Genomic DNA, 22,257 nt, shown 5'->3' on the forward strand with positions numbered 1-22,257 from the left:
AACATCCAAACAATGAAGAGTTGATTTTTCTCTGTTTGTTTCTTTTTCTTCCTCATTTTTAGGTGTATATTGTAGAGGAATCTGGACTAAACATCCTGGTGTGGTCAATGATTGGCAGTAAAAGAACCGGTTGGATGTATGGACATGTACCTCTCTCCAGTAACAGTCCATTTAAGGTGGCATTTGAAGCTGATCTGAGTGGAAAAGAGAACATCTTTATTGCCCTTGATGACATCTCCTTTACCCCAGAATGTATATTTGGAGGTAAGCCATCCCTTCAGAAAATGGGATGTGCAAGGATTGTTTTAAATATCTGAATATAGAAGAATGGGGAATTTCTGAGGCATTGCATTTCTTTTCACGTCCAGTCCTACTCATACATTGTAGAAAGAACAGTATATACTGTAGGAGGTAAAGTTTTTCTCCCCATGAAACTTTATCATGAAATTTTCATATCCTCTAGGCAACAAAATAACTTTGACTAAAATTCTTTAAGAAACCCAGAGAAAATTTAGTTCCATCAATATAGCTTTATTGTCTACTTTCTTTATTTCCAAAGGTTCACAGCAACTGCACGAGGTAAAGATTCCTCTGTTCACCTGTCATCTTCCAGACTGTCTTTTCCATCCATATTAGCTTTTCCCTTTCCCTGGCCCATTTCCCTTCTGTTTCTACACTACAATCTAGAACTCTTATTCTATTGCATAAAGAAAAAAAAAAAAATCTTGTCAGTAACTCCTTTTCTTAGAAATCATCCCCTTAACTGAAATCTGAATTTCTAATGTTTAAGATGCTTCCACTTAAGTGGCTATTTGTTCTCTTATAAATTCTTCACGTTATCAACATTAGAGAGTAGGGTCATTGCCTTTCAGACTACTCCATGCCTCTTTCAAAATTCTGTTCTTACAGCCTTTATTCAAAATTTTCTTCTCTTTTAAAGCCATACATCTGGGTTCTTCTTTTTCTCATGGTTTTCCACTGGATTCTAAATCCTGGGCAATCTCAACCTCCAGGTGAATCAAACTGTGTGAAACATTGGCCTCTTTAATTCTAGTCACTTTCATAAATATTTTTCCTCATTAACCAACTCCCATAGTTATATTATGAACTTTATCATCCCCTCTGAAAATTTAGGGTTGAAAGATATAATCTAATCATTATGTCTTCTTCTTTTTGATTACTCCTCCTAAACCTGTTTTCCAACGTAAGTAATAAGAAAAAATACAACTCTAGATTTGCAATGTTTCCTGTTTTTTTCCATAAAACGACCTCTTTATACTTTTCCCCTAATGGTCTCAGATTTAATGATCTAACACCTCAATTCCATTCTTAATCAAGCACTTTGAATTTTGTCCTATTTTTTTCATTTTAACATAAATTTGGATCCTAATTATGTGCCAGGAACTCTGCTAAGTACTTTGCAAGTATTAACACATTTATTTATCAGACCATCCCTGTAGAATAGATACAAGTATCTAGCTCATGTTCTGTCATAATGGGTTTATCAATCTTTGAAATTGACTTACAGTAGCCGTAGCCATTTGCATTTTCCAAACTGCTACTGGTCATACTCATTGGGACCACTAAAAATTTCAACTTATCACTTTAGCTGGACTCTCAACAGTCCTAGATGCAGGTTTAGGACCATTGCCTGGCACTACTTTTCTACAACAATCCTCAAATCCTCATCTCTTCCTTGAAATTTCTTCACTCTGCCAATGTTCTTATATCCTTTGAACAGAAAATAGAGCCCGTTTATAACGAACTTCCTTAATTTTCTCTTTCCCTCCTCCAAATGTGCCTGTATCTGCAACCAAATTATTTTTGTCACCATTCGTCTCAGGAAAAAAACCCTTGAAAAATCCTGCTGAGAAATCTGCTGATAGCCTTATGGAGGTTCTTTTGTATGTGGCAAGTTACTTTGCTCTTGCTGCTTTCAAAATTCTTTCTTTTATTTGACCCTTAATGATTTAATTATAATGTGTATCTGGGTAGACTTCTTTGAGTTGATCCTGTTTGGGCACTTTTGAGCTTCATGAGTCTGGATTTCTATATCCTTTCCAAGATTTAGGACGTTTTGGGCCATTATTTCTCTAGGTAAACTTTCTGCCTTCTTCTCTTTCTCTCTTGTTCTCTGGAAATCACATGATGCAGGATTCAAGCCAGGTCACTAGGCTGCCTCGGGGACCATAGTCAGATTGAAGCCAGCAGGCCTGTTACTGGGAGGACACACTGTGCTCCTCCTGGTTCCTGAGTGAGCAGGAACTGAACCGTGGCAGAACAGGGTTGGACCTGAGTCACAGGACAGCTCCAGGGTCCACAGCCAGGACTGACGTCAGCGGGCCTGCTTCCAGGGGCACAAATGTGTGTAGGCAAGACTAACTCCTGGAATGCAGTAGAGCAGGGCTGGAACTGGGTCATAGGACTGCTGCAGGATCTGCAGTCAAGTCCACGGTCAGCCGGCCTCTTAATGGAGCACAGACAGGCATGGTTCCTCCCACACCTCTTGGCAGGTTGGGCTGGTTGTAGAACTGTGGCCAAGCATGGCTGTAGCTGAGTCCACTGGGAAATGGGGCTACTTTTGGTCTGTATCCAGGACCACTTTCAGTGAACCTGCCACCAGAGCATGGGCCTCCCTTCTCAAAGCAGCTCTCCTTGGTCTTGGGCTTCACCAGAGTTTCACAACTCCTGCCAGGATCCTAAAGCTCCCACGAAGGCACTTTTGTCCATGGATGACTGCTAGTTTGTTGTTTGGGGTTGGAGGGATATGAGCTAGGGACCTCCTATTCTGCCATCTTTCTGATGTCACTCTCCTCACACGGAATTTTTAAAGGTTTTTTAAGAAGAAAAAAATAGCAATTATATATTTATGCCTCAGAAACGTTTGGTAAAAATGGTCTTTTAAGTGTTAGCACTTAGCAGGGAAAACTTCATTTCCTAGTAATGCTGTATAAAGGAAGCATTATTATCACATAAAATTTAAAACTGATCAAATTTCAATGAAGTTCCCTCCAAATATTCTATTTTTATTGAATGAAAATGCCCAGGATGGGACACAGTTTTCCAATGGAATATAGTTGTAAAAAAATGTTAAAATTCAGATGGTACAGGGCCTTCTACAATGAATATTTGTTGAACAAAGCAAGAGAAAGATTAGATAAATGTTTCCAGTATTCATCTATGTGTGTCCTTCTTCATTCAGCTCTCAGAGAATGTGAAAAATACTCTACCATCAAAACTATTGAATACTTGCTGCTTCCATCTTTCCTTAATTAGCTCAGTCTCGATTCAAATGAACTAAGCAAGCTAAATTGACTTAGATAATATTCTCCAAATCTATAATGAGACATCCAGATTTTTACATTTAGCATATTACATTTTCTGATGTCCAGATTAACATCCTAAGATTAAAAACAACATCCTAAGATTAAAAACTCTCAAATTCATTTCAACCTCATATTAGGTTTTTTGGTTGTTTTGACCATTCTCCCCACACATCCCCAATAACATACATTCTCCCATAATATGAAGGGATGTAGAACTACAGCATTTGTCGCCATAAGTTACCTGTAGTTTTCTTTCCATTTAGAAGATTGCCCTATAATGGCGACCCCTCCCCTACCCCACAGATCTTTAGTTTCTGCATTATTACTTCTCTGTCCTTCCTTTAATTACTTCAGGTTTCCCAGGGAAACATTTTCTAAATGGAGACATCCTTGATGCAATAAAGCATCTCCAGCAATTCTGAGTCAGTAGAGAAATGCATTTATTTGCATAGAGTCTGGTTTTTTTAACCATGTGAGTTTCCAAGGGTGGAAGGTGTTTTCTATTTTTGTTCTATAATTTGAAACAAGAAGGAACACGTTTTTCTCCCTGGTGAAGAAACATTTTACAGGGCTGGTAGGACATTGCTGCCTTTAAAACTATACAAGACATTGTACAGTATTTGAAGTAAGAGTGAGTGAGGAAATGTAGCATACTTGAAGATATGGTGCATATCTACAGAATTTTTTTCAGGAGTCTAATAAGGGGGCAAATACCAGTAGACACAGCTGGAAGGGGAATGATAGGTAGGAAGCAGATTATTTTGGTGTTCTGGGTTGAATAGTGTCCTCCTCCAAATCCATGGCCTTCCCAGGTCCTCAAAATGTGAGCTTATTTGGATGTAAGGTCTTTGCAGATGTAATTAAGATGCGAGTTAAGATGAGGTCATACTGGAGTAGGGTTGGCCCTTAATATAATATGACTGGTGTCATTCTAAGGAGAGGAGAAGGGACACAGCAACAGACACACAGGAAGAACATCATGTGATGAAGGAGGCAGAGATTGAATTGATGCATCTCTGAGTAAAGGCATGACAAGGATGGCCAGGAAAACCAGAAGCTAAGAGAAAGGAATGGACTGGGTTCTCCCCTAGAGCCTTCAGAGATAGTGTGTCTCTGTCAGCACCTTGAATTTCAGACTTCTGGCCTATGCAACTGTGAGAGAATAAATGTCTATCATTTTAAGCCATCCAGTTTGTGGTACTTTGTTATGGCAGCCCTAGGAAACTAATACAACTGGGAACACTGATGTCTACTTTATAACCAAGAACTGGGTTCAAATTGTCATTAAAACACTTACTAGCCATTTGACCCCATTTTTCTTATCCATGAAATAATTATCAAGATTTAGGAAATGTGCCTTTCCTGAAAAGAGTTGCAGTAACTTTTTTTTTATTTAATTTTTATTGGAGTGTAGTTGATTAACAGTGTTGTGTTAGCTTCAGGTGTACAGCAAAGTGAATCAGTTATACATATACGTATATCCACTCTTCTTTTTTTAGATTCTTTTCCCACACAGACCATTATAAAGTATTGAGTAGAGTTCTCTGTGCTATACAGCAGGTTCTTATTCGTTATCTATTTTATATATAGTAGTGTGTATATGTCAATCCCAATCTCCCAATTTATCCCTCCCCCCACTTATCCCCTGGTAACCATAAGTTTGTTTTCTACATCCATGACTTTACTTCTGTTTTGTGAAGCATTAACTACTTCAGTCAAAAAAAACCTAAGAATAATTCTGCAACATATTGTCTTCTACTAATTAACATTCCTAATTGAAATGCACTGAGTCTGATGCTCCATTATTTAAATACACAGTAAATAACAAGGGACGCCGCTATGGGTTTTAAATCTAAGAAAACTCCAGTTTTAGGAATTAACTTTATGAACAAACTTTCCAACTAGATTTTTTTGTTAAATTGAAAGAAAATGATCTTCAGGAAGTGAATGCAATTCCAAAGAAAAGAAATATTATCCTAGGGCATCCTTTTTTAAATTGACTTGGTAAATATAAAATGACAGCAACTAGCAAGGTGCCAAACTAATAATGAAATTCATAAGGCACTCAAGGGGAATAAGCAGCCACAAGTTCTCCTTGCTTATATTATCACTGCTAAACGACAGTGGCTCTCACATCATTCTGGAATAGAGATTTTCATTCTTGTTTCACATCTCTGAATTTGAGCAGCAAGTATTATTCTGGAGCATTTCCAGGACAGATATATTCTCTTGAATGCAAATTATTTAAAGATGGAGACATTTTTCTGTTTTCATCATCTTCATCATTTATATCATCTTCAGTGATGTATTCTACATGACTAGAAGAGTCCTGTTATATAGGAGATACTCAATAAACATGTCCTATGAATAAAGAAATATGTCAAATGAGTAGATGAATAAGTAAAAGTCATCAACTGAATTTATCAACATATGGTACCTCCTTTCACTACCACCAATGAACTCTGCCTCCAGTCTTATTTTCAAACCCTTGTTTGGGAGGTAAGAGAGACAGAGACAGAGACAAAGAGAGACACAGAGAGAATCCAGTAGATTCTGTGTGGCTATATTGAGTGATAGAAAGATGACAACTATACTAAAAATTTGGAGACATGAGTCTAAATCATGACTGTATCACTAAATACTTGTATAATTTTAAGAAACTAATTTAAACTCCTTAGACCATGTTTTGTCATCAGGGAAATGATATAGACAATCTCTTAAGTCCCTTTCAGGTCTACCATCTTATGATCACACGGGACTTGGTTTGTAAAAGAGGATCAGGAAGGCAGAAGGAAGGCATAGAGAATGACCTAGAAAAGAAGAGAGTCCAGAGAGAATGAGGAGGGAGTTCAAAGGGATCTAGGGTTATAGCAGAAATGTCATTGCAGGAAGACACAGAAGACTTCTTGCTGCTTTCTCTATTTGTGAACTTGAGTAAGTCTGCCCTTCATTTAGTCAAAGCTGAGAATCTACTGTGTGCTGCCCTGGATTTAGATCGGAAGGACATATGTGCCTATAATATTATCGCCAGCTCTCCAGGAATTTACAAACTGAGGACATATTGGGATAATGATGCATACGTGGAAGCTTAAAATATTATAAAGTGCGTTTGAAACTCTCTCAGCTCTAAAACTATAGTTCTAAGATGGTTTCATTTGACTTGAAGGCAGCATCAAGTATATGGAAGTAACTTATTGAGCCATCAATGAATAGGTTTTTTTTTTTTTTTAATAAATTTATTTATTTATTTATTTATTTTTGGCTGTGTTGGGTCTTTGTTGCTGTGCGCGGGCTTTCTCTGGTTGCGGTGAGCGGGGGCTACTCTTCGTTGTGGTGTTCGGGCTTCTCATTGCGGTGGCTTCTCTTGTTGCGGAGCATGGGCTCTAGGTGCGCAGGCTTCAGTAGTTGTGGCGCACGGGCTGTAGAGCGCAGGCTCAGTAGTTGTGGCACACAGGCTTAGTTGCTCCGTGGCACGTGGGATATTCCCAGACCAGGGCTCGAACCCGTGTCCCCTGCATTGGCAGACGGAGTCTTAACCACTGCGCCACCAGGGAAGCCCCATCAATGAATATTCATGAGAAATATTCAGTGGTGTGTTGGTAGACTAGCTCACAAGGGGGAAAAAAATCCCTGATGTGTTGCATTTCCCTATTTCCTTGGTTAAATACCCCAGCATGGTTAATTTCAGGTTGCCAGTATGACCTCACTGAAGGTGTATTTGAGAAGAAAAGCACACAGTCAGCTTTGGTGAAGCAATACAACAGGCTGCCATACACACACGTCAGAGGAAGGAGCCTCAGGGTTAATGATGCTCCCTTTCTCCCAGCTGGACAGAGGAGTGAAAACTATGGCTGTGGTCCAGGGCAAAGAATGAGCACAATTTACTTCTCATAATGGATGAAGAGTTTGCTAATGAAAACATCTCATAATAAGGATATTTGTACCATTTGTATGAGTTGATTTTTTTTAAAAAGGCTCAAAAACCTCTTGGTTATGAACCATAAAGAGATGTCATCAATTTTTTAGTGCCTTTATCTTTTTCTCAATATCCACTTTGAAACCAGAGATTCTGCCTTCTTTTTTCCCCCTCAGTTCCATTTTACAGCTCAAACTCTACTTCAAGGCCTTCTTATTACTCATCAGAATCCCTGTTACGGCTGCATAACTGATTTATCTAATTTACACACACACGGAACTACCGACTTAATCTTCTAGCCCCTACTATAGTGTAAGTTCCAGAATAGTAGACCTTGCATTTTTCTTATTCACCACGATAACAAAAAGAATTTTTTATTGCAAGCAACAGAACCTGACTCGGGCTAACTTAAAGGCAGAAAATAAGTTTATTGAAAGAATATTGGATTGTTCCAAAAATTAAATGTAAAACTAAGAATCTAAGACAGAAGAGTAAGTGGGAAGTGAGTAAGACTGAGTAAACCAGAGGTTGAAACTACCTAAGTCCACTGCCTATGAATACTTCCTTCAGAGCTAGGCTATCTACTTTCCTGCCACCATTATGAGTAATCTCTAATCATCCCTTTGTCACTCCCTCAAAATTAAAGGAGCTGGTTGGAAGCATACTGTTGACCAAGCCCAAATCATATGTCTACACTTCAGAGTCTTGTAAGTTACACTTTCATTTCTAATTTCCACATCAGCCACCTCTGGCTGACGACCATTCCTCTTCTTTTTTAAAAAATCATAATCGAGCTTGAATATTCTGCAACCATTTGGACCAATTTACAAAGCTGACCAGAAACAATAAATTTTCTATCTATACTCCAATGGTGAGAGATGAAATAAAAATGAGACTAATCAAAATACATAAATTCATACAAGTTATAAAGAAGAAAAATGCTTAGAGGCTCTCAATTGCCTACTGAATATGTTTCTTATCCTTTGTCGCAGCTCCTGTCTTATCTCTCTGATTCTGGTTATGAAATGATCCCTTAAAATAGGACCTCTTGCCTTTCTCTAGTCATGTCCCATATTCTGTCCTCTCATCTCATTGACTTTAATCTTACTGCTCTCAGGCTGGAGATGCCCTGCCCTTTATCTCCTCTTGTGTAAATCCTTTTTCACTTTCAAGGGCAGAGCAAAAGCCACCTTCTTCATGAGTTTATCCTTAATATTCCCAGCAGGAAACCAAACTCTGTTCCAGATTGTTAAGGCCTTAAGTTTGCAGCTCTCCTGTAATATATCTTACATGGTATTTTGTGATATGTGTAGCTTGTTTTCTGTCATTTTCAGTTCCTCTCCATTGAAAAATCTCCATTGTCATTATCTTGTCTTTTAAAGAAAGTTTTAGTGAGTATGAGTATCTTTAACTTTAGGTTGATTGATAAAAATATAAATTTGAAATAAGTGTATGATATAGAGTAGATATCCATTTTATATCGGAAGAGATATTATAGCACTGTAGATAAATGATTTCGAACATGGTTTTAACACATGGGTCATTTTTATAATTTTGATTCAGTTAGTGATTCATGGGCCTAATTTTTAAACAAATAGTGATGAACGTACAAAAAGCTGAATGAAAATGATTATCAGTCAATCCTGATACGCTTATCAGCTTATAGAATATTATTAGGTTTTAAATCTATTACTGCAGGTTGTGAAGTCCTCCCAGTTTGTCAAATGATGGGATAATTCCCCTTTATTCCTAGAAGGGACATTAGATTAGAAGGAAAAAACACAAGAACTGGAAAATGGCATTAAAAGCTAATACCAAGCAGGCTTATGGGAGTAAGATCTGGATTCCCTCTTAACTACATTTGGTGGAGCTTGTCTGTTATACTGTGAGGTGGTTCTTATTGGGTTTCCTGCTGATCTTCAGGCTGGAAGGAATTTTATTGAATTAGGGGGAAGAAATCTAAATGACAACCATGGAAAAATCAGTCCCAGTAGGAACCATACTCCATTAGCCTGGGTTTGACAAGTTCCTCATATTGAATGTGAAGATAAACCACAGTTCACTGTCCCAACACTGTCTTAAAGGTGAATGCTTTTATATGAACAATGATGTTTACCACATAATCATATATATTTATGTATCCATAGTATATAAATATATATGTATATTTAAAATAAAATATGGTATGGTGAGTTAGTCATTTCTCTACCATATAGTCATTTTTGAAAATTATCATAACCTTTGCTGACTCTTTTCTTTTTACTTGGAAACATTCAGCAGGCCAGTGTTTTACCAGACCAAGTGTGTCTGAGGGATTCTGGTTGTTTTTCAATAGCCAAGGTCAATCTGGGCCTGTTTTGTTCTCTTGGGCTATTAAAGTCTACTTCTATTATGGGTTTCCTGATTCCCTGGAACACATATGTTGTTATCTGGGAAACATTCAGACTTTATGAAAACAAGCTTGTTTGTTTGTTGCCTAAGAAATAAAATAAGAAAGTGACACTGCTTCACTAAAAAAATCTGTTTTAAGAAAAGTTTTTTTTTTTTTCATTGAAAACAAGTGACTTCAACAGAATGACCAGTTTTTCTGATAGCATCTTATTGGCATATGAGAACATTTTACCCAGAAAAGACCAGTTACTCTTTGTGGAAATAGTTGGAAATGGGAAAATAGAAAACAAAAAATAAGTTTCTTGGCTTAACAAAGAGTAAATACATAGGTTTATATGTATGAGTTATCATTTGCACTAATATAAACTTGGTCAAAATAGAAAGCATGAGTTTAGAGAAATAACTAGTTTTTGATAAAAAGGGGTCTAAAGGAATGACAGGCCCATGGTTGGTCTTCTCTGCCCGATGGAGCAGATGATTGATCAATTAAGAGGTCAGTTCAAGTGCTAAAATATCCAGATCTTGCATTTTGCCCTTTCTACTCTTTCTGATTACAATGTAATTAAGGTAACGTTAGTTGGGTATGCCTCATGTAGGGTTTCATATGGGGCAAGATAACCCAACACACATTAATCATTTTTTTATCTTCTCAATAAATCAATTTTTGTTTATTATTAAGCAATAAACGAACTACTATTTCTAGTAGTTCTTTTTGACTTCAAGTGTATTTTTCTTTTTTTCAGTTTTTATTGGAGTATAGTTGATTTACAGTATTGTGTTAGTTTCAGCTATACAGCTGTACATTTTAAATTATTTTATTAGAAAGGCAGAAATTAGTCTTAAAATTATGTGGTTTTAAAAGTAAAACTAATTCAATCATGTAGAACACTCCAAACTTTAGGTAAAGCTACTTATTCATATTCCTCAGAAGTTAATATTAAGTTAAACATAGTTGTATGTATTTGTCTTTGTGTTTAGTGCCATTGCCCTGTTAACTGGAAGTTATGAGGTATCACAGCCACTTTCTCTAGTTTCTCTTTCATCGAGGCAGTCGAGACAATACAGCTGGGAGATCTCTGAGAGACCACCATGTCTAACTCCTGAGTGGTCTTCTCTACTGCCCACCTCGATATCTCCATCTCAGTACCTGCCTCTCTCTCCTTTGACCTGCCTGAGACATGTAAAACAGGTGTCCCCAAAGTGTACTTGAAATTCGGCAATATTCCCTCACAGACAGATTGCCTAAGACTCTTAGATTTCCTTCAATTGTGTATATTTGTGGTGTGTGATGAAGAGACAGCTTCCCACTCTCCATCTCAAGCCTTCTACACTGAGACAAAGATGTAATCATAGGCGCCAAAACACCCACTCATGATATCTGTAAGTGAAAACCTTCCCACTCACAGGAATGACAACAGCGTTCTCCTTCCTTCCCCATCCCAGCCGGCAAAGAGTACAATACAGTCATAATTGAAATAGTCATGATTTCCTCTGCAATTTTAGGCTTTGTTGGGAGAATATAGGTGAGGCTGAGTCAGGAGTTTGGTCATTGAATAACCACAGGACAGTGGACCTTAATCTGGTAAGGACAGCGCACTTCACCCTGTGAGGCATTGGGGAACCAGTTTTGAACAGGATTCTTCCTTTGGGAAATGTATTTTGGAAGCAATGTGAAGCAGGAATTAAAAGGGGAATTATTTAATAATATTGGCCCTAAAGTAGAAGTTAAGAATTTAACATTTGGGGAATTCTTTGACTATTAAATAAAGTTCAGTTAATATGGAATAGAGCTATCAGTGAACAATAGCATTAAATTAGGTCAAGTACATAACCTGGCCCAACATTGCTTATAAAAGAGGCCATACCAGCACAGATATGTCAGACCAGGAAATATAGTGTAGGACCATCTGGAGATGATAAAAGAAGAATGTATCTCTTATCCTCTGGGGTCTCTCTGGGTTCCAGGCCTCATGACAAGAAGGAAATGACCAGCAACTGCTCTAACATTTCATATTTTTGTATATGTTTCCACATTCATGTATGTTTTAGATTATTTGAGGTTATATGAAGGCAGAAAATTCTTCATTTATGCAATTTCAGACATTTGCAGTGGTATCACTATTCATAGTTAGGAAGGAATTCACTATCATTGTGGCAAATATTGATGCTGAGTAACAATGATAACTCTTTGGGGGCCTCTTAATATGTTCTGCTTCTTCAGCTCTTGATTTTCCCTAGCACGGAAAATATATTCTTGATTTTCTTTCGAGTCTGCAGCCTCTGTGCATTGGGGGAGAGAGCGAGCTCCATCAGAGCTTCATGTTGTAGGTAACCCAACATCCACTGCCCTGTGTCTCTCCTCCACCCTTTCCATCACTAGTGAAGAGCTTGGGCTAGAATGTAGATTCTGAGGGATATTGGTGCTGAGATTCATACACACACACATTTTCTTTTTTAAAACAGTTTTCAGTTCACAACAAAATTAGGTGTAAATTACAGAGAGTTTGGGTATACCTGCCTCCCCCATAATCAACCTTCCAGCACCATAATGTTATGTTTGTTACAGCTGACTAATCAACATTGACACATCCCTGTCACCCAAAGCCCATAGTTTACATTAGCATTCACTCTTGGTATTATAATTTCCGTGAGTTTTGACAAATGTATAATGGCATGTCTTAATCTGTTCAGAATGCTGTAACAGAATATCATAGACTTGGATGCCTACAAACAACAAATATTTCTTTCTCATAGTTTTGGAGGCTAGAAAGTCCAAGACGAATATGCTGGCAGATTTGGTGTCTGGTGCAAAACTACTTCCTAAACAGTGCCTTCTTGCTGGGTCCTCACAAAGTGGAAAGGGCAAGGGCCAGTTTTAATAAGAGCACTAATTGCATTCATGAGGGCTCCACTCTCATGACCTAATCAGCTCCCAAAACCCCACCTCCAAATGCCATCACATTGGGAATTATGTCTCAACATACGAAACTTGGGGGGGATGTAAACATTCAGTCTGTGCCATGGCATGTATCCACCATTACAGAGCCATAAAGAAGAGTTTTACAGCTCTAAAAATCCCCCCTTGTTCCTCCCTTCCTTTCTACCATCTCTGGATAACCAACGACCATTTTACAATATCCACTCTTTTGCCTTTTCCAGAATATTATATAGCTGGAGTCAGACAATATGTAGGCTTTTAAGATTGACTGTTTTCACTTAGTAATATGCATTTAAGGTGGTGCTAACCTTTTTCAGGTTATAAAAGAGAACAATTAATATCGTTCATTTTTTATAGAATTATATGAGAAAGACATTAACTGTCTTAATTAGGTAACTCCATGGGTGATACCCAAGAATAAACACGTTAATATTAAAATTTTAGGGAAACCTTCTTAACTTCTCAAAGAGGGTATGCAGTAGAAGGCATTCAATTCAGAAAATATACATAGTACATCTTCCAAGAGTATTCATTTTATTTGAATTCCTGGAGGCAGTCTTTTATAGTGAAAAAGCTTGAATGTCCTATGTCGTAAAATGTAGAATTTTCATCAGATAAAACAAGAGACTTAAAAAAAATGTTGAGCTTATGGAGAACTACTTCTGGCTACGGGTCTACCTAGACTCCCTTTACGAGTGCAAGTTCAAATTCCTCTTGCATCAAAAGTATTTCCACGGAAAATTTGAGACGTGATTCGGCAGTGTGGGGAGGGCGTTTAATTTAAAACAAGATGCATTTTGATGGTGGGATCATATCTTAGGTTCCCAGGGAAGTGAACTCTGAGGCCCTGATTCCTATGCAAAAGGTTTATTGGAAATTCTCCCAGGAACAACCCCTGTGAAGTGATGGAAGCAGGACTGGGCAGAGGGAGGGTTGAACGCTGATACAGGTGCCATAGGGGGTCTCACGCTGATGCCGTGGGGAGCTCGGGAGCTGCGTTGGTCCCAAACTGATGCCTAGGGGCTGGACCATCGTATCCCCAATTCGCCAATGAAGGGAGCCGATCCTGGGAGGCTGTGTGACTTTAGAGGGAAAATCCTAGAGGTAGACTCAGCTGTGAGCTGTCATCTGGTAACCTCCCAGCAGCTGGGGGCATGAGGGCCTTGATCTTGATAGAAAACTCCAGACAATGCAAGACAGAATCCACTGCAGACAATAAAGCCCACCAGGTTTCTTGTAAAGAAGGACCTAGAACAAGTGAGTTTGAATATCTTTTGATATAAATGATTCTAGAATTTAACAGAATTGCTGCCTCCAAATAAAAGAGAACTTTATTTTGCATATCTGATGTAAGCAAAAATATAAAGGAACACACACATGCAACTCATTTTGAATAAGGCGAGAAGCTTGTCTTGAAATAGAGAAAATTATTCCCTTGTGTTTTGTCACAAAAGGTTGGTACCTTAGCTTAGCTAAGTAATAGGTGTATTACTAAGGTTGGTTCAAGATTTTCATCACATGCAAAACGTTTATTCAGCCTTTTCAACCTACAGTTGACGTTCAACCTTGAGGTGAGTATATAAAGATGAAAGTTTAGTCCATAAAATATATGAGAAAAAAATGAAAGTAAGGATGTCTGCCCTGTCTTCAATGTGAGATTAATAAAAAGAATGAAGAGAAACTATTTGACCATGGTTAAATAGTTAAATATCAAAAGATATATATAGTTATACATGTAAATTTATAAAAATTGAAATCCAATTTACTTTCTAAGTTTGAATTCAGAATGTTTCCATTGGAACACTGCAATTGCATGCACTGCTATGACTTAGGTAGTTAAATAAGAATATGACACAAATGTCTCAAAGTCATATATTTATCCCTCTCCCACTTAAATATGCTTATTTCCATGAACAAAGATTGTCTTAGATACATGACTTTCATCACAGAGTTTGAATTTAAATATATTCTAGATATGTCACCACTACTGAATGAGTGGTAAAGGAGAGTAACTTTTAAATTTCATTTCTAAAATGAATTCACACCACCATCCTTATGTATAAAACAAATCATTCTTATATTATCCATAAATAATAGTAGTTTTAAAATGTAAAAAACACAAAATAAGGTATTCCTGAACTGGTCCCCACTACTTTTGATTTTCTTTTCCCTTAAAATACTGATGAGCCCGTCAACATCTGTCCCAGAGACAATACGAAGTATAAGAACTGTTCCACTAATACGAATACTGTTCCACAATATGAAGTATAAGAATGTTTCAGCAAATTAGTGCAATCCTGTATGTTCACAGATATCCCCTGACCTCTAGAAACAGCAGCAAGTCAACACTCTTTGCTCATGCTTTAAGTGTTGACTTAAACCATTGCTATGGAATAGTTTCACATGATAAAATCTCATTAAATTTATATCATGTCTTTGGACGCTAAAAATTTATGAGCCTCAGTATCCTCATCTATAAAATGGGTTGGTTGGGTGTGAATCACATTATCCTGAAGATTCTCACTAGTGTAATATCTTAGCTTAAACTATGATTGCATCTGCACTTTAGATATGGCTACACATATCTGCACTTTTTAGACCTTTGAAATGTGATCAAGACTCAAGGGCAAAGAGCAGTGTGACAAAACCGTAGCAGACCTCAGTTCTTTGACTCAGTCCTCCCCAAGTTCTCAGGAACCAAATTCCCCTAGCTGAGGCCACTAAGAAACTGTTACTAAACTGTATATTGATATAATGACATAATGCCAATTTACTTAAATTTTTAAATTGTGATTGCAACTTTTCAAAGTGCCTAACTTACTGTATAAAAGTATCTTTACTCCTCAAGGAAAATCTGATGATCAAATTTAAGAGCATGAATCAAAATTTCTTCTTTAATTTGAAAGTGTCATTTTTTCACAGTAATGATGCCCTTTATATAAATGTTTCTGAGGTTAAGATAAGGTGTATTCTCTAATCATGTTGGCCTGTTTTGTTAGAGTTCATATTACTCCTAATAGAAAATTGATTTACTTAAATTAGCTAAATGTTTCATGTTTATGCGAGATGAGAGTATCCTATAATGTTTCCACACTAGACAGAGAGAGAACTCCCCTAACGTGAAAATGACTGGCTCTCTTTTTAGGTCCTGTCACAATACAGCCGTCACCGTGTGAAGCTGATCAGTTTTCTTGCATCTACACACTCCAGTGTGTGCCCCTCTCAGGGAAATGTAACGGACACGAAGACTGCATGGATGGATCTGATGAAATGGATTGTTCTCTCAGCCCCCCTTCTCAGCTCTGCGGTCAAATGAAGTTCCAGTGCTCTGCCAACGAGTGTATCCCATCCCTCCTGCTATGTGATGGCGTGCCTGACTGTCGCTTTAATGAAGACGAATCCGGCTGCGGTGAGTTATTTTCATTCACCCAGTGTGCCAGGGGGGAAATGCTGTTTGGAAATGATAGAGAGAGCATGACAGATAAAACAAAGTTCTCTAGAGTGTTACCATGATCGCATCATCAGTAACATAGTTGTTTGTGTTATATTGCTAAACAAAGCATATTGTCCTTGCTTAGCATTTCTGGAAACATTTTGTTTGTAGTCACACTAATCTCCGTTAAATGTGTCTGATTTCCTTTTTTATTTACAACTGGGTCATTCATATAGGGGATGCTCTTATGTATCCATTATCTTTTTAACAAATGTTTGTGGGAATGGATTGAAGACGTGTAATTATAATTTCTTCCCACCCTAAATGTTCATGAAGATGGCTCGAGCAAATGGGCAAATATCCATTGTAGTGAATAGATGTAGCTAGGGGATGGACCTGGGCCTGGGTAGATGTTATGTCATTAGAGTTAATGCAGATGGGGGTCTGCCTGCCAGTGCGGGAGACGCGGGTTCGGGCCCTGGTCCGGGAAGATCCCGCATGCCGTGGAGTGGCTTGGCCCGTGTGCCACGGCTACGGAACCTGTGCTCTGGAGCCCGCCAGCCACGGCTGCGGAGCCTGCGTGCCACAGCTGCTGGGGCCCGTGCGCCTGGAGCCCGTGCTCCACGGCAGGGGGGCTCGCCGCGGTCGGGGGGTGGGGGGCCGTCGCGCAGCGGCGGGGACCCAACTCAGCCAAAGATAAATAAATTAAAAAAAAAAAAAAGAAAGAGTTAATGTAGAAGTAAATCTGTGGGACATTAGGGTTGACCTTATCCTTATCACTTACTACCTGTACAATCTGCAACATTATTTGAGTCAGTCTTACCATCCATGTAATACCTAACTTACACGGCTGTGAAGATTTGAGAGAATGCATGTAAAATTCCCAGTCGTGCATCCGTCAACTTCTGTCTTTATTATAATCAGCCTATGTCAGATAGGGAAGGAAGAGTGTTAATTAAGTAATTATACAAAGTACACAAATCTTTAAGGTGAGCACATAATCATGGTGGAGTCAAAGCATCACTAACATTTTATTTAATTACTTGTTTGCTTGGTTTCACATTATATCATATTGTATTTGGGCTGCAATGATAGAGCTCCATAAGCCCTATGTTAGTGGCCACTTTTTTCGGGGGTGGGGAGCAGTAAAGTTTGGAAGGTAACTGTAAGAGGGGGATATTGGGAGAAATAGAAGGGTATTTCAGTGCCCTGTTTTGTGTGGGCATCCAGAATTATGATAACTCTTGGAAAAGATGTGAAGATGAATAAAGGAAAAGGAAGATGACTTGGATTTTTGAAGGTTTTAACCTTAAATCAGTGAATTTCTTTTGCTGGTTTAGGTTTGCAGATTGGCTTTCTATCTCCCAGTTATTTCCTACATGTATATTCTTTCTATAATAAAGCCTATTTGTGAGGTATTATAATATTTTCTTAGGAGCAAGTTAAACAAATGGAGGTGAATGAGGAAGAGGAAGCCAAGTTACTTATCCCTGTTCCCATCAAGGCTCTAATGGAATTTGGCTGATAGACATCAGATTAAGTTCAATATAGTCATATGGTATTTGACTTCAAATAACAATGCTATGTAAAGAGAAGCTTAGGAAGGTACTGTATCCTTATACTTTTAGACATATGTTGGAAAATTGGTGTTTGATGGGATAGTAATATACAAAATTCTGCTCCTAAGGGGAAATAAGTCCACATTAGGAATAGACGGCATTGTAAAAGAATTGCTTCTCTCCGTGTCCAAAATATTTATTGAGTTAGGACTCTGTAGGGAAAATTGCATGAAAATAAACCATGGACAAAATGCTAGAGCAAAATTACAGAATAAAAGCATCTGATGGTGACAATTTACCAAACAATTGAAAGCATAACAGTTTTTTTCCCCCCCTCTGGGCTCACCTATTTATTTAGAATGGTATTTTGTAAACTCTCCTTCCTTCCTTCCTTCATTCATTCATTCACAAATCTTAATTAAGGATGTATTTTATGCCACATGTTGTATTGGACATTGACGATCCAGATGGACATGACATGGTACAAGCTCAGGTTGTTAGATACATTACATATTAGTGAAGGAGATTAGTGATAGCTGGAATACCATGTGATAAGTTCTGTGACAGAGATAAAAACAGTATTATTGAATAACATAGGGTACTCCCTAGCTATGGTGCCAGGGAGTCTATAAATTTTAACAAGAAAAATGATTGCAGAGCCAAATTTGGAAAGACAGGTACTCATTAGGCAAGTAGAGATGCTTGATTCCAGTGGAGAATGTTCCAAGAATAGAGAAAAAGTTGTTTGATTGAAACATATTTCATATAACTAGAGTGGAGTTTGTAGTACAGGGACTTTTGCAGAAATAGGTTGGGAGAGATAAGCAGGGACGAGGTCTTGAAGAGTCCACCCCATCATGCCAGGAAGAAGTGTTTAAGTAGTAAATGGAATGGATTGCAGTGAGGACGGGGGACTGGTTAGGAGATGTTACAGTGGCAATATTAAGGGATTGAGTAGATTATGGCATGAGGTAAGATTATGAATAGATTTAAGAGACATTCAAGTGAAGAGGAGGAGAAAGTAATCAAGAATAGTTTCCAAGTTTCTGATGTGGGCAACAAGACAGCTAATCAGCCATTCCTTGAGCTGGGAAAAATAGGAGGAGAAGGACCTCTTAGGGTGAGAATGCGGCTTCATTTTTAAACATGTTGTATTTATGGTATCTGTGGCACATCCACGTGGAACGTTCGGGATGTGTTTATAAATGGATGTCTGGAGCTCAGGAATGAGCTAAAGGAAGATATATAAAGATACATAGCTATCAGCATACGATGATTCAAGCTGCAGATATAGGTGAGATAATGGAGAGCGGAAAAAGGTAAGGGGGCAGACAGAATCCTAAGGAACACCTAAAGGACAGTTAAGAAAAACCAAACATCGAAAGACACGGAGATGTGGTCATAGACATAGGAGGGCAAACAAAAGAGAGTGATGATCTTAAATCAAAGGTAGAAAGCCTACGTATCAGAGAATATTCAAAGGTTCAAATGTTTCTGAGAGATCATGTAAGATTAGGACTAAAAAATACAGACTGGGAAATAGCAAAAATGGTTGCTGGTGGTCTTGGAGCAAGAACATGCTTAGAGTGACAGGGCAGAATTGTGATGTCAGTCTTTTGTGGAGAAGATGGGAAATGGCAGAGGGAAACAGGCTACAGAAAACTTCAAGAAGCTGGCATTTCGAGTGGGATATAGGATAAAATAAGAGGTTTGGTTCTTTGGTTTGTTTGTTTTGTGAGGCTTGCACATGTTTAAATGTTGTAGGAATAGAATTCTGAAAAGTTTGCAATTTTGTGCAGGAAAATCGATAGCAATTGATATTTGAAATCCTTTTATTCTTGCAAAAATACATGTTTAGTGATCAGAATGCTTAAACAAAGCATGTGATGAGTCCAAATTTTAAAATAATTCATATTTAATGTTGTCTTTCCACTGGAAACATGTTTTTTTATAAACTGAAGTGATACTTTTACCAAAAATATTTCCTTTCCCTAAAATAAATGGAAAAATAAGTATGGTTTAATTATATGGGGAAATAATGCAAAACCAGGAGCATTCTTCTCATTGATATTCCTCTGATATTCCTGTTCACCAAGAAGATTTTGATTTCATCAGATGTATTGGTCAATATCCTAGCAAGAAATGGATGGCACGCTGATATTATATAATTTGAGATTGTTTTAATAAAGGGATTATTTGTTAGGGAAATAATATGCATAGGGAAACCATAAGGAATAGTAACAGCGGGGCCTTTTATCATCCATAGAGCAAAGAATGTGAGAGGAGGGAACAGTTGCCTGAATCTAGAGTCAAGGAGAGCTGCTTGATAAAAGACATGGCATTTGGTTACGGAGCAGCTAACCAGTGGTGATCTCACAGTCTCTTCTCTCTGCATCAACCTCTTGCTGGTGCTACCTATCAACCAAACCCAACCAAAGCTAGAAGGCAAAGAAGCACATTGATGTACCCTTAGAGTTCAACCTCCCAGGGCTCAGAGCAGGGAGAAAAGATGGAGAATGGCTCAGGAGAGGCACATTATCCATCAATAATAGAGATAACTGGGAAAAACAGATGGAGAAGTGGATAGTTTTCCTATTATCTAACTTTATGTTCCAATAGTAGTCGATACGTCTCATCAAGTTGAGTGTCACTTCTGAAGATTGGGAGTGGATCAGCCTTTATCATCAACAGTTTTATTATTGGCCCTTCAATTTGTTAGCTATGATCTCAGCATCCTTTGGTGCTTCTCCATCACACTGTAAAGATCATCCTCTGCATTTGACAGCTTCTAACTAGAGTGTTCCTCAGTTTACTCAACATTAAAATCATAGAGATTAAGTCTTTTTTAGAGAGGTATTGGAGAATTAAATGAATTAATATGGTAAAGTGCATAATACAAACATAATAAATTATTATCCTTTCCACTTGAAATTATATTTATAGTTCTATTAAAATTATTTAAGCTGCTAAGATATTTCAATAAGAGTAGTGATTGATTTTAGTTCAGGGATAGAATACATGTCCATCCTGTTCCATGCTATAGGTGTGTGTCTGCCTTGAAGGGCTTGTAGCCTTTATTCCCATGGCCAAGATCATAGTTTCTTTGCTGTTAGAAACGTTAATCTGCTACATACATGAGTTTCATTTTAGTAGTAAATGGATACACACCCATAGTCATGCATGCCTTACTTTTGTGTATATTTCTTATGCAGCAACTATAATCTTCAAAAGGGATTTTGCTTTACGGAAGTAACTCCGATAAGCCATTCATGAATTGTTTATCTTTAATGTATCGTCTACCTGAGTGAATGAGCTAAAAGCCATAAAATTCTCTGTGTTACTTGGCTTATTTTGATTAGAAAGAGTATGAACCTCTAGGATGATGACAGATTGAAATAAGTATTTTTATAGACATTAAACCATAATGTTTGAAAGAGAATGTGGCAAAAGTAGGTATTGTCCAGGGCAACATTTTGAAACCTGAGCTTCCTATAAATTTTATTTATAACTGATTTGGACTAATTTTGGAAAATGTTTTTGTTGTATATGTGTTAATAATGGAGGATAAAAAGAAACTAATGATTCCATTTGCTTTGCTGCGTTCAGTCCTCTGCTGTATAGGTGTCAATAAGTATTAATTGCATACATAATTCATTTTCAACCCACTTTTAAGAGGAAATTAATAAATACTAACTTTAATGTTATACCATTTAAAATGCCACAGAAACTAAGCTTTTAGTTTCAAATTTCATAAAGTGAAAGGCCAATTTTTAACTATCTAAACTAAACTTTCTATAAAAAGGAAAAAGTAAAACTTTCTACAAATGAAACCATTTATTTTCTTATACACTTTTTACGTGTTTCAATGCTGTTTGGGCCATAGTTGAGCATTTATACTGCTTACAAGTTAGAACTCTTCATTGTACAGTCAACTTGAAAATAAACTCTCAGTCACACTGGAAATTAGGTTAAGGAATATGGATTGGATTAGTATTTCTGAGAGAAGAAGGGTCCAAAATAATGCTTTACAAGTAAATGAGTATCTATCATCTTTGTATACAAATTTGAACACATTATATTGTTTAAAACCATAAAACTATTATCTTGTATGGTCCCTCAGCTCCTTGCAATGAAAAACAATGATAAAAAATATGAATACATACACATACATGGATATATTGAGACATGTATATATTCACACATTCATTTTTTACAAACATCTCTTCATCTTATAGGAGTTGGAAAATTATTCTATTTCTTAGTTTACTTGGTTTGGAATATTATTTATCTTGTTGATGTATTACATATCCTAAAATTATGTCACCCTTTGGAAAAGCTTAAAGGTCATCTATTCTCCTGGCACCTTAGCCATTTCTACAATCCGGTTTCAGCCTCATTTTTTATATTTGTCTGTCCTACCTCTTCACACAGACTCCCCAGTCCGAGGCAAACTGCTTTTACTCACTGTTCCAGTATCAAACTTATTGATTCCCAATCTGTAGACTTGATTCCCACTCTGCTAAATGGCTTTTCTCTGGAAACATTAAAATTTAAAACATATCTCAAGACTCTATTCTTACTTTCACCCTTTACAGACTTCCCTATACTAAAGGAATCTCTTATTTTTATCATACTTATCTATACCAATGCTTTTCTGACTAAGTCTGGCCGTATGACATTTCTCTTATTATTAT

The 22,257-nt window shown here is 37.4% G+C and overlaps 1 protein-coding gene across 1 annotated transcript in view; it reads left to right on the top strand.

Moving 5' to 3' along the window:
• MALRD1 (MAM and LDL receptor class A domain containing 1) overlaps positions 1–22,257 on the top strand; it is a 621,227-nt gene that overhangs the window by 490,836 nt on the left and 108,134 nt on the right. The window contains exons 34-35 of the mRNA XM_082449909.1: positions 63–264; positions 15,717–15,980. Coding sequence (XP_082306035.1) covers positions 63–264; positions 15,717–15,980 — 466 coding nt within the window. The remainder of the gene's footprint in view (positions 1–62; positions 265–15,716; positions 15,981–22,257) is intronic.

The sequence above is a fragment of the Balaenoptera physalus genome, assembly GCF_965194825.1.
Source record: "Balaenoptera physalus genome assembly, chromosome: 2".
NCBI classification, from domain to species: domain Eukaryota; kingdom Metazoa; phylum Chordata; class Mammalia; order Artiodactyla; family Balaenopteridae; genus Balaenoptera; species Balaenoptera physalus.